The sequence below is a fragment of the Nomascus leucogenys genome, chromosome X (assembly GCF_006542625.1).
Source record: "Nomascus leucogenys isolate Asia chromosome X, Asia_NLE_v1, whole genome shotgun sequence".
In the NCBI taxonomy this organism is placed as follows: Eukaryota; Metazoa; Chordata; class Mammalia; order Primates; family Hylobatidae; genus Nomascus; species Nomascus leucogenys.
In genome coordinates this window covers 55272003-55288512 of record NC_044406.1, presented here as the reverse complement: position 1 = coordinate 55288512, position 16510 = coordinate 55272003, and the positions used below count along the sequence as shown (strand labels likewise).

Sequence of the window (16510 nt, the reverse complement as noted above, 5' to 3'; positions counted from 1 at the left end):
GATTGATTTGTTTGCTTTTTTAAATTGTCATTGTATGGTTTAGCTATTAGGATAGTGCCAGCCTCATAAAATGAATTTGGAAATGCTCCCTCTTCTATATTCTAGAAGAGCTTATTTAATATTGATAGCAATTATTTAAATGGTAGAATTCTCTAGTGGAACTGTCTGGCCTGGAGATTTTTCTTTCAGAATGTTTTAAATTATGAATTTAATTTTTCGATGCTTACAGGGCTTACTGCCTATATTATTATGTTGGTTGAGTTACTGTAGTTTCTGATTTCCACGGAATTCTTCCAATTCTAAGTTGTCAAATTTATGATTTTAGAGCTGTTAGAAATTTTTTCTGATTATTTTAAAATAAATAATAAGCTGCTGCATCTGTAGTGATATCCTTTCTTTCATTTCTGATGTCGAACATGTGTGTATTTTGTCCTTTTTAAAAGTATTGCTAGTGGTTTATCAACTTTATTGATTTTTTTTCCAAAGAATCAGCTTTCTATCATTGACTTTCCTTTCATTTTATTTTAAATTCTGTTGATTGCTGCTCTCTATTATTTCTTTTCTTCTGCTTGATTTGAATTAATATTGCTCTTGTTCTAGTTTTTGACATTGGAAATTAGATAATGAGTTTGAGAAAATTTCTTATTTGTGATGTAAGCATGTAACGTTATAAATGACCCTCAGCACTGCTTTAGCTGTGTCCTACAAATTTTTATATGTTATATTTTTATTTTGACTCAGTTCTATGTATTTAATTTTTTTAAAAGTTTCTCTTTGACTCCTGGATTATTTAGAAGTGTGTTAATTTCCACAGGTTTATTATGGACATATTTATGATCATTATTCCTTTCTGGTAGATTGATCCTTTTATTATATATAATATCCCTCTTTGTGCATGGTGATTTTCTTGCACTGAAGCCTCTGTTAGATATTAATGTAGCTTTTTGCACTTTTTTTCTAAGTAAAATTTGAATACTATGTTTTTTCCTATTCGTTTACTTTCACCCTACTATGGCCTTGAATGTAAACTGAGTTTTTTCTAAGCAGCAGCATATAGTTGGGCAATGCTTCCCTTCCCCATATTTTCCACCTCTGTCTTTTGATTGTTGTATCTAGGCTGTTTATATTTAAGTTAATTTGTATATGCTATAACTTGTGTGCTTGTTTATTATTTGTTTTCTCATTGTTCTCTTTGTTTCTCATACTTCTATTTCTCATTTTTGCATTCCTGTAGGTTAATCGAAGGTTATTTTAGGATTGCATCTTGATTTATTTATACTATTTTGTGTGCATCTCTTTGCATAATTATTGTAGTGGTTTTTCTGGATACTTCAATATACATATGTGATATAATATTCTAGTGGCATAAACATTTTGTCACTTTAAGTGAAGTGTAGAAGCTTCATTTCCATTCGAGTCTTTTTTTCTTTCCCTCCTTTTAATATTACTGTCTTGAGTATCTAAGGATGTTATTATTCTTGCTTTCATCATCAAATATAATTTATAAAACTTATGAGGAAAAATATAGCTGATTGTATGTAGCTAGTGTTTTGCTATTTCTGTTGCTCCTCCCTCCCTCCCTCCCTCCTTTCCTCCTTTCCTTCCTTCTTGGCTTCCTCCTCCCTCCCTCCCTCCCTCCCTCCCTTCCTCCTTTCCTTTTTTCCTTCCTTGCTTCCCTCCTTTCTCTTTTTTGAGGCAGGGTCTTCCTCTGTTGCCGAGGTTGGAGTTCAGTGGTGTCAACATGGCTCACTGCAACTTCAACCTTATGGGGCTGTAATGATCCTCCCACCTCAGCCCCCCAAGTTGCTTGGACTACAAACATGCACCACCAAGCCTGGCTAATTTTTTTTTCTTTCTTTTTTTCTTTTCTTTTCTTTCTTTCTTTTTTTTTTTTTTTTTGAGATGGAGTCTCCCTCTGTCGCCCAGGCTGGAGTGCGATGGCGCAATCTCGGCTCACTGAAACCTCCACCTCCCGGGTTCAAGCGATTCTCCTGAGTAGCTGGGATTACACGCGCCTGCCACCACGCACTTTTAATTTTTTGTAGAGGTGGGGTTTCACTGTGTTGTGCAGGCTGGTCTGAAACTTTTGGGCTCAAGCAATCCTCCCACCTTGGCCTCCCAAAATGCTGGGATTACAGGTGTGAGCCACCATGCTCAGCCTGCTCCATTTTTTTCTTTCTGATACTCCAAGATTCTCTCTTTTATTATTTCCTGACTTTCTGAAGAACTTTATTATATTTAATTTTTTTTTTTTTGAGATGCAGTCTCACTCTGTCATCAGGCTGGAGTACAGTGGCGCGATCTCGGCTCACTGCTACCTCCGCCTCCTGGGTTCAAGTGATTCTCCTGCCTCAGCCTCCCGAGTAGTTGGGATTACAGGCACGTGCCACCACGCCCAGCTAATTTTTGTATTTTTAGTAGAGATGAGGTTTCACCAGGTTGGCCAGGATGGTCTCGGTCTCTTGACCTTGTGATCTGCCCATTTTGGCCTCCCGAAGTGCTGGCATTACAGGTATGAGCCACCATGCCTGGTCATATTTAATTTTTATGAGTACATAGTATGTGTATATATTTAAGGTTTACATGAGATATTTTGATACAGGCATGCAATGACTAATAATCACATCAAGATAAATGAGGTATCCATCACCTCAAGCATTTATCCCTATGTTACAAATAATCCAGTTACAGTCTTTTAGTTATTTTAAAATGTACAATTAAATTATTTTTTACTATGGTCACCTTGTTGTGATAGTAAATACTAGGTATTATTGTTTATTGTTTCTAACGATATTTTTGCACGCATTAACCCTCCCCCTTCTTCCCCACCCCCAACTATCCTTCCTAGCCTCTGGTAACCATCCATCTACTCTCTATCTTCATGAGTTCAATTGCTTTAATTTTTAGATCACACAAATGAGTGAGAAATAGAATGCTTGTCTTTCTATGCCTGGCTTATTTCACTTAACATAATGACCTCCAGTTACATCTATGTTGTTGTAAATGACTGGATCTCATTTTTTATGGCTAAATAGTACTTCATTGTGTATACGTAGCACTTTTTTTTTTTATCAATTCATCTGTTGATGGACACTTGGGTTGCTTCCAATTCTTGGCTACTGTGAATAATGCCACAATAAACACGAGAGTGCAGATATCCCTTCAATACACTGATTTCCTTTCTTTGGGTATATACTGAGCAGTGGGATCACTGGATCTTATGGTAGCTCTATTTATAGTTTTTTGAGGAGCCTCCAGACTGTTCTCCTTTGCTTTGTGGTTGTACTAATTTACATTCCCACCAACAGTGTATGAGGGTTACCTTTTCTCCACATCCTTGCTAGCATTTGTTATTTCCTAACCTTTGGATAAAAGCCATTTTAATCAGGGTGAGATGATATCTCATTGTAGTTTTGATTTGCATTTCCCTGATGATCAGGGATATTGAGCACTTTTTCGTGTGACTGTTTGCCATTTGTATGTCTTCTTTCGAGAAATGTCTATTCAAATTTTTTGCCCATTTTTAAATTTAACTATTGATTTTTTCCTAGGGAGTGGTTTGAGGTCCTTATATATTCTGGTTATTAATCCTTTGTCAGATGTGTAGTTCACAAATATTTTTCCCATACTGTGGGTTGTCTCTTCACCTTGTTGATTGTTTCCTTTGCTGTGCACAAGCTTTTTTACTTGATGTGATCCTGTTTGCCAATTTTTGCTTTGGTTGCCTGTGCTTGTGGGGTGCTATTCAAGAAATCTTTGCTCGGTCTAATGTTCTGGAGAGTTTTCTGGGTGGGTCCAGGGGTACCATCCAGGAACAAGGGACTGGGGTAAAGTACCTTAGAAGTCTACCTATTGTACTGTGGCTGAGCTGGTACTCAGACCACAAGACACTGTTCTTCCCAGTCTTTCCTTCCCTTTCCAGAGGCACAGGCGCCTCACCCTATGGCCGCCACCACCACTGGCCCACAGGGAGTACTGCCAAGCTTACTACTGATGTTCTCTTAAGGCCCAAGGTCTCTTTAGTCAGCTTGTGGTGAATGTTGCTTGGCCTGGGACTCATCCTTCAGGGCAGCAAACTCCCTTATGGTCCAGGGCAGGTCCAGAAATGCCATTCAAGAGTTAAGGCCTAGAATCAGGGTCCCCAAAGGCCTGCTTCGTGTTCTATACCTCTGTGGCCAAGCTGATACCTAAGGTACTAGATAAAACACTTTTACTTTTCCCTCCACTTATGTCAGGTGGAAGGAGTCTTGCCCTGTACCCACCACAGCTGGGAATGTGCTGAATCTCACCTGAAGCCAGCAAGTTTCCAAGTGTCACCCAAGGCCCGTGACACACTACTTAGGTATCACTGCAGGTTACTCAGGGCCCAAAGGCTCTTTAGTCAGCAGGTGATGAATCTTGCCAGGACTGGATCTTTCCCTTCAAGGCAATAGGTTTCCTTCTGGCCCAGGGTGTGTTTAGAAATGTTATGTGTGAGCTAGGGCCTGGAAAGGGGGCCTCACACCTCTGATTGGCGCTCTCTCCTACTGTGGCTGAGCTGGTATCCAAGATTCAGGACAAAGTCCTGTTTATTCTTGCCTCTTCTCTCCTCAAGTAGAAGGAACTGGTCTCTTTTGGAGCCATGAGCTGTGCAGCCTGGGGTTGGGGAAGGGTTGGCACAAGCACTCCCCTAGCCACACCAGCTGGTGTCTTAGTAGGTTGTGTGTCTCCCCACGTCCACTGACTTTGACCCCAGTTTAACACTAGAACTCATCTAGAAGTTGCAGTCCTTGTGGCCTAGACTGCCTTTCAAGTTCATCTATGATCCTAGAGCATGTTAGCTCATGGTGGCAAGGCTTGCTAGAACTCAAGTCGTGGCCACTGGGATGGGTGATTCCTCTCTGGCTAGGGCTGGTTTAAACGTTCCTCCCATGGGCAGGCATCAGCTTAGTTTCCCTGTTTTACTTTCTGCTGTGACAGGGCAGCACTGAGTTCAATGCAGTGTCTCACAATTGCTGTGCTCTTCCTCCCTCAAATGCACAGACTCTCCATGCCATGCTGCCACTGCTGGGGGTTGGGGAGGGTTGACAAAGGTGATTCAAAACTGTGTTTCCTACACTCTTAAATGCCTCTTTCAGTGATATGAAGTTAAAACCAGGTACTGTGAGTGCTCACCTGATTTTTGGTTCTTACGAAGTTGCTTTCTTTTTGTGTAGATAGTTGTTAAATTGGTGTCCTTGTAGGAGGAATGATAGGTGGAGCCTTCTATTTGGCCTTCTTGCTCTGCCCACTTGAAGAATTTTTTTAGATGATCTTTAAGGATGTGTTTGCTACTGACAAGTTCTTTTAGTTTTTCTTTGTCTAATGTCTGTATTTCCCCTTCATTATCAAACATAGTTTTAACAGATATCAAGTTTTCAGTTGACAGTTTTCTTTTTCTTTCAGTACTTGAAAAACATTGTGACACTTCCTTCTGGACTCCATGGAGTCACATGTGAAACGTGCATTCATTTAATTTGGTGTTTCTCTATATGGAACACATTCTTTCTCTCTGGCCGATTTCATGATTTTTGTTTTTATCTTTTTTCAAAAGTTTAATTATGATATGCCTTTACATGATTTTCTTTGAGTTTATCAGGTTTGGGTTCACTCAGCTTTTTGAATTTGTATGTCAGTGTCTGTTGCCAAGTTTTGGAAGTTTTAGCCATTATTAGCATTTAACTATTATTTCAGCCCCATTCTCTTTCTTCTCTTCTTCTGAGACTTTAATGATGCAAATATTGGATCATTTGTTATTGTCCCACAGGCCCCTGAGACTTTGCTCATTTTTTTCTCTTTCTCTCTCAGTCTCTGTCAAGCCTGGGTGAATTCTATTAATCGAGCTTCCATTTCACTCATTTTATCTTCCGTTATCTCCATCCTGGTATTGTGTTCATCACTATGTTTTTATTTTGGTTATTGTATTATTCAATTCTGTAATTTCCATTAGATTCTTTTTGATAACTTGTATTTATTTGCTGAGATTTTCAATTTATTCATTAGTTTCAAAAAACCTTGAAATTGCTTGTTGCAGCATTTTTTTTTTTTTGTCAGTTGCTTTAAAATCCTTGCCAGATAATTTCAACCCGAGGTTCGTCTTGGTTGACATCTGTTGATTGTCTGCTCTCATCAAAATCGTTATTTTTTTGGTTCCTGGTATGACAGGTGATACTTGATTGAATGCTAAATTTTTTTTTCTGTTATGTTAGGAGACTCTGGGTCTTATTTAAATCTGTTATTTTAACAGGCACACACCCCATTTATGTTCAGCATGTTTTTCTTAGCCAATTTTGTATGTTGTGGTTGTGATGACAATTTAGTTTTCAGTATGTTTGTGGTATTATTTTGATCCATTTTATTTATATGTTATCACTACTGCTCCCACTGTCTTCTGCTGGTGCTTCCTGAAGGAGTGGAGGCATTTTTTTTTCCCAGGCCTGGCTGCCACATTTCTCCTCTTGATAGAGGAGAAATGTGGTGAGAACTCTATACAAGTACCCCCCTGGCTGCCCAGGTCTTCTGAGCAGATAGAGAGAGAAATATGACTTATGGGGCAAAGAAGTTTGTTGTACTGGGCCAGTTGCTGTATCTAGATCTCTTGCAGGTCCTGCTCACCTTTCCAGGTGTCCACGAGTGAAAAAGGAGAGGTTTGAGCCAGCAGTGACAAAGAGGCTTTTCATATATAGCTGCTTGCAATTGCTGGTTTTTTTTTTTTTCCTGGTTTCCCCAAACTACCTTGGTGTCTTTGGACAGAAAACTCCTTTTCTCAGGAGTTGAACTCCTGAGAAAGAGAACTCCTCTTCTGCAGGATCTCAGGCCTGGAGTAGAAGGAGAGTGCTTCCCCTTGTCACTTATGATTGGTATACCTCTTAATTGATCCCCAGGCTGGCATTGTCTGGCTCATCTGGTGTGTTCAGGGGGGCTCCTGTTTGATCCAGAAAAAGAATGATTCTAACTAGGTCAGCAGGCAAAGAATACTGGGTCTGCGTGGCCTTTCTCTGTTGGTTGGGGAACTGTAAGACACCCTGCTGCTATTGTTCCTCCAGTCCCAGAGTTCTAAATCAGCCAGCTCTCCTTTTCACCACCTTTCATCATTCTCTTTTGCTTGCCTCGTGTACCATTTTCAGGGTTTATACTTGTGTTTAGTAGAAGGAACAGGAAAAAATAGGTTTATGCTATTTTTTCTGGACCAGAAGTTTGTATTTGTTTGTTTCTCTCCATTAGATTGTAAAATTCTTGAGGTCCAGGAGAGTTTTATTTTTTTGTATAATCTAAATTGTATATACTCAGTGAATGTTTTGTGAATAAAGTTAGTCCAACTGGATCTGAACTATTCCATAATGGCATGACTGGAATGTGATTAAAAAAACTGTGTTGGAGTGAGCACATTTATTTTTACTTCAGAGTTTCTGTATATGGATCAGACATGTAATGATCCTTCTATTTGTTGTGGAGTGAACCCTGAAAAAAGAAGAAAGAAAACAGAGAAATTACATGTTTGATTTCTACATTTTCGTACATCAACCTGGACTTCCAAAGTGCCCTAGTTGGTAGATGATACATTTAGTGATTTTCAGAGCTTTTTTAATGTGTCTCCCAAAACTATGACCTTCTTTTATATTTAAAAATATCTACGATTTTCATCATTAGTTTGAACACTTGTAAAGAGGTAATGGCTTATATATAGTAAGTGTTACTATTTAAAAATAAAATACTTATATACCTTTTTAAAATGTATCCAGTAGAATGAAAATATCAATAATATGTTAACAGATGAAAAATTTACCTCTTTTCTTTTCCTCCTAAATTTGTAGTTCCATTCCATTTTTCACCACAGCATCACATCCTAATGTATTACATTTTTGTGTAATGTATTAGCATCACATCCTAATGTGTTAGCATCACATCCTAATGTATTACATTTTTATGCTTAGAAGTTTTTTTTCATGATCACCAGGAATAAAGTGCATAGGCAATTTGTCTATAGTTTATGTCTATATATGTATATGCACATATGAACCTATGTGTGTGCATCAAATAAACAGATATGTGTTTAAATATACTTGCTATAGTCATAAATCCATGCATATTTTTAACAATTCTTATAAATGATATTATTAATACAAATTGATTTAAGCTCCATATATCAAACTAAGTTTGATGAGTTTTTTTTTTAACAGAAAAGCAAAGTATTACTGGAAATATTTATAATCAGATGAATGGAGCATTTTAAACTTTTATTTAGTTAGCATGTTTATGGATGATAGTTACTTATTGCTTATGTGAATCCCACGTGCATTTTATCCCTATTTAAAATTTTTTGATATGGATGCTGAGAGAAGTTTTCTCCATAATGAGTAGATTGGAATGAAAGGATTTTATTGTAGTAATGTCTCTCAATTTTTTCAACTCTATAAAGTTATAGGGTAAAATTACAGCAGTTGTTTATCAAGTATTATTTTTAACAATGTGTCAGCTACGTCAGTTGTATTCCCCTCTTTTAATGTTGATGAAAGAAAATTGGATAAACACATTTATGTAAATAGATTTGTTACCTAGTAATTTTGGTCACTCACTTTATCAATATCAACACCAATATTTTCAGTTGTCTCTTAGTTTGGTGTCCCAGAGATGTTTCACTCCAAAGCAATGCATCACCATTAAATTAAGAAAAGATGACATCTGTTTCTCCTTTTGTATAAATAAATGGGAGAGGAATTGTGAAAAATGGGCTGAGAAAACAAAATATGTATAGACCTCTTTTTTCTATTTGTATCAGCAAATATACCTAATGAGATAGTAAAATGGGAAGATGCCTTTATACTATTGGAAGGTATTGTTTACCTATTAGGGCATCCCTGAGTTTAATGACCACTTGTACTTAGCCTTGTTGTGTTTATCATTCTCTTCTATTCTAGAGATTCCTTACACTATTGTCCTTAGATAGGCACTTCCTCTGACTAGATACTCTGTTGTCCTCAGAGGTCAACTGTCTTTATATGCTGTGGTATGTATGAAGCCAAAACAAGATTTCAAGATTTTTTTACAAGAGGAAGAGAAACTAACAGGAGATGCAGAGAAATCATTATGTATTACCAAAATCTTAACACTGAAGTAGACTGTCTCTCTTTTTCTCTCTCCCTCTCTCTCTCTCTCTCTGTGCGAAGTGTGGAGATTCCTAAGAAATTATTCTTAAGACCTTTTTCTACATCCAAAGTATGATAATATACTTAGGGGTACTTTTTAACCATGAATGTCTAGTCAAATAGAAAATGTATGTAACCTTATGAGGTTTGTATATAAGATGATAATGGATTTTTAAAAACTTGTAGGAACACATGCTACAAATATGCTACAGTGAATTTTTTAGAAATACATATGGAAAATAAATTGTATCATTTTGTACTTAACATCTTGTTTTAGACCTTAAATGATATGTTACAGCATCACTGCATTCTTTTATTTCATAAGATTTGGAGACATTCAAACTATTTATTTGGGATGACGTACCATGCACTTAGATGCATAAAGTCTCATTTCTTTGTTAAAAATGTAACCCATTACCTTGTTTTCATATCTTTATTTCATAATTCCTTTTATTGACAAACATGCCACCAGTAGATCTGTAAATAAACTGAGATGTCTTTTAAGGGCTTAAGTGTCCATCTGTATTCCCCTACATATTTAGCTATCAGGCTGTTATGATTGTTAAATTAATTATGTGGCCTTCTTTTCTCCTCCCTAGGTTGATTCCATCCTGTCAATTGGAAATCGAATCAGTAGTTAATTTTGGCACATTGATTGCCAATAGTAAAGTATATTCTAAAGAGATTACTATCACTAACCATGGCAAAGCTCCAGGTAAATGCTTCCTGTCATATTTACTTACACTTTTAGAAGAGTTGGTATTATTTGAAATGTATACCTTGTGTAATAGATTACCTAATGTAACTGAAAAAAGGTCTATCATTTCAAATAGCTCAAAACGAAAGGTCCTTAATAGTATTACTGTAAAAAACTGATAGGCAAAAATTCAAGAAAAATGAACCTTCCTCCTTATGATCCTGATTAATACAGTCAGAAAATGACTGGTGAAATCCCTCAGGATAGGAGGCAGGATAGTGTCAGAGAAGTTACATAGTTCAGAGACAGAATTAGAGCACAGCGCCTTATTAGTTGTGTGATCTGGGGCAAGTATTTTTAAGGATTTTGAACTTGAGATTCCTCATTTATAAACGGGTGATGATAAAATGTACGATGGTGAATTATGTACATACTTTGAATTGTGGTATGTTACTTGGCTCATCATAGATGCTTAATAAATATTTGTCTTCTTTCTCAATCATATTCAACTTTAAATTAATGTCAAACTCCCCAGAAGGCTTTTACTAATTCTTTTGTTGAAAGAAAAAATGCTTCTCTCTTTTCCAGATTGAATTATTTCCAGGGATTCTTACTGTGGCCTAAGAGTTTACATAAGGGTGTGTGTGTGTGTGTGTGTGTGTGTGTGTGTGTGTGTGTGTCTGTGTGTGTGTATATTCATATACACTTTAAATTGATAGCATACAATAAGCATAGGATTGCTTATCCCTTCAGTGTCCTGATTCAACGGCATGTGGGGTTGCAAGATTGCCATTTCTCCCAATCTAAAATGAGGACTAGCTCCAGACAGGGCGGGTATTTCTATCTGAGACTGTTTGTTGAATATATAAAGTAGGTCTTAAATCCAAGCTTCTATTCCACTAACTGAGAGTGTTCTCTGGGGCCACCTGATTGAGCACTGGGAATTATGAAGACAAAGGCAGTCTGTCAGTTTACTGATTTCTTCTTAGGATACAAAGGAATAAAATTCATAACTGTTCCACATTGGATGTTACTCATCTCACTTTCTATGCTTTGGTTTTTAAATGAATGCATGTCTGATGCCTGTGGGATTATAGAATTAGGCTCGTTTGTGGCCTGACTCGAGTGTTAAGGAGGAAGTCTCTTACAGCAAGTGATATGGGCAATATGATCCTTTAGACTCTCTAGTTATATTTTAGAGCACTGATATTTAATTAAGGTATTTTTATTTGTATTATTTTACTTTCCAGAATTTCTTTTAACTGTTTTCTATTCAATAACCTTCAATGTTTTGATAGCAATAATATATTCCCTTTTTGTTCAAAAATCTCACCAAATTTTACAGTTTTATTTCATATGAAAGCTCTCTATAAGTAAAAAAGAAATATGGTTTTACTTTTCATTGAATATTTAATACAATTTTACTCAATAAATCAGAATAAGTACAATTAAGCTGTGGACCGGAATACATAATGTTTTAGGAAAAATAATGCACATTGGCTATTAGGATTATGTTAGTATTTTATGTGTATATAGTATTTGTAATAACTTGGTTGGGTTTATTATAATTGAGTACTGTGAAATGTTAATGGCTATTACCTTACAAACTGAAACAAATTATTATCAATGAATTACATTTTCTTAGTGTTGACTTTATCCCACATGCTTGAAGTCAAATCAGATTATTTTTTCCACTACTATCAAAATTGATAGTGTATATTACATTCAGAGTAGCTAGTGCCTATAAAGTGTCATAAAGTCCTTACCATCTACAAGCAAAATATATACATGTTCATGATAATAGCAATGTATATTCATGAAGAAAAACATTCTGAAAATAGATTCAGCCATCAAAGTTGATTTTAATAACATTTTTGAAAAACATTTTATATGGTGAATTTTTTGTAGGTTTAGAGTCAAAGTTCAAATGCTTACAAATTTGTATGTATACTTAATAGGATATTTAAAACTCAACACTTGGCAGATTTAACATTTGTACATCTTTGTGTCTTCTCTCTCTGGTAGTATCACTGCAGTTATAACCTTTGTTTTTATAGACCCCCGAAGTTTATGTATGTAACAACTCCTTGATGATTTATTTTAATAGCTTCTTATGGAGTAAACATCCATGGATCTAGCCATATGTTGTTGAATAACTTTTGTTTCCTTATCCTTTATAGAAATGGTTCCTAAATTTACCCCTGATTGTACAAAGTAGAGCTTATCTTTTCTTTCTGAAGACATAGTCCATTCTTTATGGTGTCTCTAATGTTAGTGCTTTGTAGGTTAATAAATTCCATATTTACTTTTATGATTTTATGGTTTGATAATACCACTATTGTTTCTCAGCTTTTATCACTGAAGATTAGAAAAAGAAATTATTAATTTAGCATGTCTTGAATTGAAATCATTTCTTCCTTAATGTGAGCATACTTATTTATTTATTATTTTTTAAAATGTTTGTGGGCACATGGTAGGTGTATATATTTATGGAGTACATGAGATGCTTTGATACGGGCATCCAATGTGAAATAACCACATCATGGAGAATGTTGAGTAGACTTTTTCTACTACAGTATTACAACATAGAACAGTCTCTCAAATTCCTAAGTGAGAGCTTTACACATCATTTCTGAGTTTGAACATCTACCTCAGAACTTATCATCCTTTAGGTTTATTTGGTCTACTTTGTCCAATATATATGACCTTTCATTTGCTCTTAAGGCCCACTCTGCCTTTTCCCCTAATCAGCAGCATCATTTCTCACTTCATTGTCTAAAATATCCTGGAATCAACTGTAAACCAGAAAATTTGTCAAATTGTACCAAACCCAAAAGTGGTCCTGGGGATCTTCTTTAGTAACTCACAAAAGCACCCGCTACTTATTCTCAGTGCATAATTCCCGTCTTCAATTTTTTTTTTGGAAACTGATGCCATGGGATCTCCATATATTCTTCATGCATAACATAACCCTAATTTATAGGATTATATATTTTAACATAATCATAATTTATTTGGTTTAGTGATTTCTTGGAGTTTCACTAAAGAACTATGAAGCTTTTAATGAAAGATGATTAAACCCAGAAGGAACCTGTTAAATCCATATGAGCATTCTGAAGAGTCTCTAAAAATTAGTCATTTGGAAACATGTGGAGCCTCATACATATTTAGTGTGCTTAGAACCAAGGGAATTTAAAAAAATCGTAAGAAATAGCAATAGCCTGGGGTACATGACAATTGATTTTTAATAACATTCTATAGAACTACAGACTCTGGTTACCCTGGCTTGATCTTACAGATACTCTGAGGCAAAAATCTGCTTAGCAGTTCCTAAAAATTTTTTCAAGGAGTATAGACAGTGTAACCATGTATACTGCACCACTTAGTGTCTAATTTGCTTCTCTAGAGAAGATAGAACAATCCAGACTCAAAAACCACACAGATTTGTGTGAGGGACCCCTCATCTCAGCTATAGCTGTGGTTACCCTCGTGTTTTATATGCCCCCACTAAGTCTTATCAGTGGGCAAGTCTATAGGTCTGTTTTACATGGCTTATTGGCAAAAGCTGACATAGTTGGCCACTGCCACTTTCTTGGGGAAACAAAACAAAAACAATTCAAAGCCCTTTGGCTTCTGTGACAACCCACTCTCTTATATAGAATACTAATTAATAACTCAGGTCCTGAAGTGAGGTTGAACAGGGCCCAAATCTTAGTTGCATCATTTACTATCTGGGAGGCCCTGGGTAAGGAATTTGCACTTCCAAAACATCCATTGTCTGACTTACACATTAGAGATAAAGATAGTACCTTCCTCCTCTAATGGTGGTGATGATTAATAAAATGCTTAGCACACTCTCTCGCATATATAACTTTTCAGTAAATATTAGCTATTTGTTATAATTATTATTTTTCTACCACCTCTGCCCTCTTCAGTTCTCTTTCCTAGACTGGTGTTTCTTTTTGTGGTGTATTAAATGTGAATGTTTCCTAAGTTTTGCCATAGACTCTTATGTTTCTTTAGTCAAGGTACTCTCCTTGGACCATCACTTCCCTTCCTTTTACTTCACTGACTACTCCTAGATCTATACAATCCTTTGGGTATCCTTCAGTTTTCTCAAACTTAACAGCTTCCCCCAATACTTCTTTTTTCTTTGTCAATTAATGTTACCACTATGTATTTGGACAGTTCCAAAACTTGGCAAAATTTTCAACACCTCTCTCTTTTTCACTTCCTACCCCCTTAGTCAATTAGTAAATCTTATCTGTTCACTTCATAATTAAGCCAGTAATCCTACTTTTCTCTGCCCAATGCCACTTTTTTACAAAAAGCCATTATCTTCCCCTGCTGAATAACTACATTAACCTAAATTATTTTCCTGACGTTACTTCCTTTTAGTTTATTTCCCACACATTAGCCAGTGCCATATCTGAGAAGAAATGAAAATTTGATCACAAATATTCCATTTGTAACATTCTTTTTTCTTCTTCTGGTTTTTTTTTTGTTTTTTTTTTTGAGACAGAGTCTTGCTGTGTCACCCAGGCTGGAGTGCAATGGCATAGTCTTGGCTCACTGCAACCTCCGCCTCCCAGGCTCAACCGATTTTCCTGCTTCAGCCTCCCCAGTAGCTGGGATTACAGGTGTGCGCCACCATGCCCGGCTAATTTTTGTATTTTCAGTAGAGATGGGGTTTCACTATGTTGACCAGGCTGGTCTTGAACTCCTGACCTCAAGTGGTCCACCTCCGTCTTCCAAAGTGCTGGGATTACAAGCATGAGCCACCACACCTGGCCAACATTCTTTTTTTCAATAACTCTCTTCTTTTAGGATGATATTCTTGCTTCTGTTGTTAGCAATTTAAAAAGCCAAACAAATGGTTTTTGTATTAAAGTTAAATAAGACATAGTAATGTTGACATACCTGCAATTTAAACATATTTAGAAAATTAAACAATATTCTTTCATATTTTGTGTTGCTTCTGAATAAGTTTTTGAAATATTCACTTAAACTCTTTTGTCAAATTATGTCTAAGTGGTTACAATATGGGAAACTTTTTCACTGACTCAGCCTTAGCTAAATTTATAAACCTTTTTTTTCTTACAGAATGGAGTCAATAATACCTATTTATTTGAAATGGATATAATTTTATACATTTTTGATTTATTTTATGATAGAAAATTAACTTCAAATGTTATGCTATTAGCACATCTATGAAATGATTGAATTGACCAATTTTGTTAGTTACTTTGCATTTTCAAATATTGTCTTTTTAATATTTTCATCACTTTTGTTGTGCTAACATTTTGTTTTCCTAAATTAAATGAATACTTTTGGAAAATATCATCAGATGTGATTTAAGACTGGTGATTTCAGAATTTGCAAAACTGTTTATTTTGGCACCATGCTCATTTGTGTTATAATGATAATAAAGGGACTAGTGATTGGCTGCTTCTATTTGTTGGCCATACTTTAAGTACTGCTTAGTGCTAAGCAGTGTGTGGGGTGCTGTGACCACAGACATGAGAAAGAGATTGTATCTGATTTCAAGGACCACATGCTCTAATATAGGCACAAAACATTACCATAAATTATGAACCATTTCTGCTTTCAGAATAAGAATCTTTGTACCCCCCTTCTCATATGCCATTTGATTTCAGAAACCAATCCCCTTTGCCCTTATCCTGTGTGAATTGGATAAATTCATCTCCTAGGGAATGGTAATAACTGTAAGTATGAACCTGTGGTCAGAAATATCCAAGTGAAAATCTCATCTTCATTAGTTAACTAACTGTAGTAGTTATTGCTATATAACAAACCACCCTAAAATATCTTCAAACAGCAGTTATTTTTTAATTGGTCATGTGGTTATGTGTATCCAGATTGGCTGGAACTTGACTGATCTAGAATAGGCTGGGCTCATCTGGGTGCTCTGCTTCAAGCTGAAGCAGCTGGGCCTGTTCTGTTTCTCACTGCAGGTCTGTGGGTCAGCTGGGTGGCTCTGCTCCACATTTGCTCATTCTAGGGCATGGGCCAAAAGGACAGCAGTTACTCAGGAGAAACACTTCCCAAAGTCAAGGGGCTTGATTATGTAATTTGCTTTGGCTAATAACATGTGGGTGTAATTGATAGCATGCCAGTTCCAACCTAGATGCACTTCTACTATGGGAGGTGGGAAGTGTTTTATCCTGAGTAATTGCTGTCCTTTTGGCCCATGCCCTAGAATGACCAAATGTGGAGCAGAGTCACCTAGCTGACCCACACACCTGCAGTGACAAACTCTGGAACAATAGGGTAAAGATATGAATGTGGAAAAAGGTGAAGAATTGTGGTCAGCAAGCCAATCTACCACAGTAGTTGTGTGACTTTGAACAAGTCATTCATCATTTCAAAGCTTCTATTTTGTTACTTGTAAAATGGAGGTAATGATTGAAAATATTATATCATAGATTATTTATGGCAATTAAATAACCTATGCAGAGCTCTTAACATAAGTGTCTGAACGTAGTAAGCAGATAATTTTAACTATTGGTGAGACTTGAATTCTAACAACAGGATCATATTTGTTGGGTGACCTCAGAGATTGGACTTACAATTAAAGCTTTAATTCTTGGTACACTGTAGACCATCTGCTCCAGGGGTATTCAATCTT

The 16510-nt window shown here is 36.2% G+C and overlaps 1 protein-coding gene across 1 annotated transcript in view; it reads left to right on the top strand.

Annotated features, from left to right (window-relative positions):
• LOC100581179 (cilia- and flagella-associated protein 47) overlaps positions 1–16510 on the top strand; it is a 72522-nt gene that overhangs the window by 10056 nt on the left and 45956 nt on the right. The window contains 1 exon segment of the mRNA XM_030806835.1: positions 9764–9879. Coding sequence (XP_030662695.1) covers positions 9764–9879 — 116 coding nt within the window.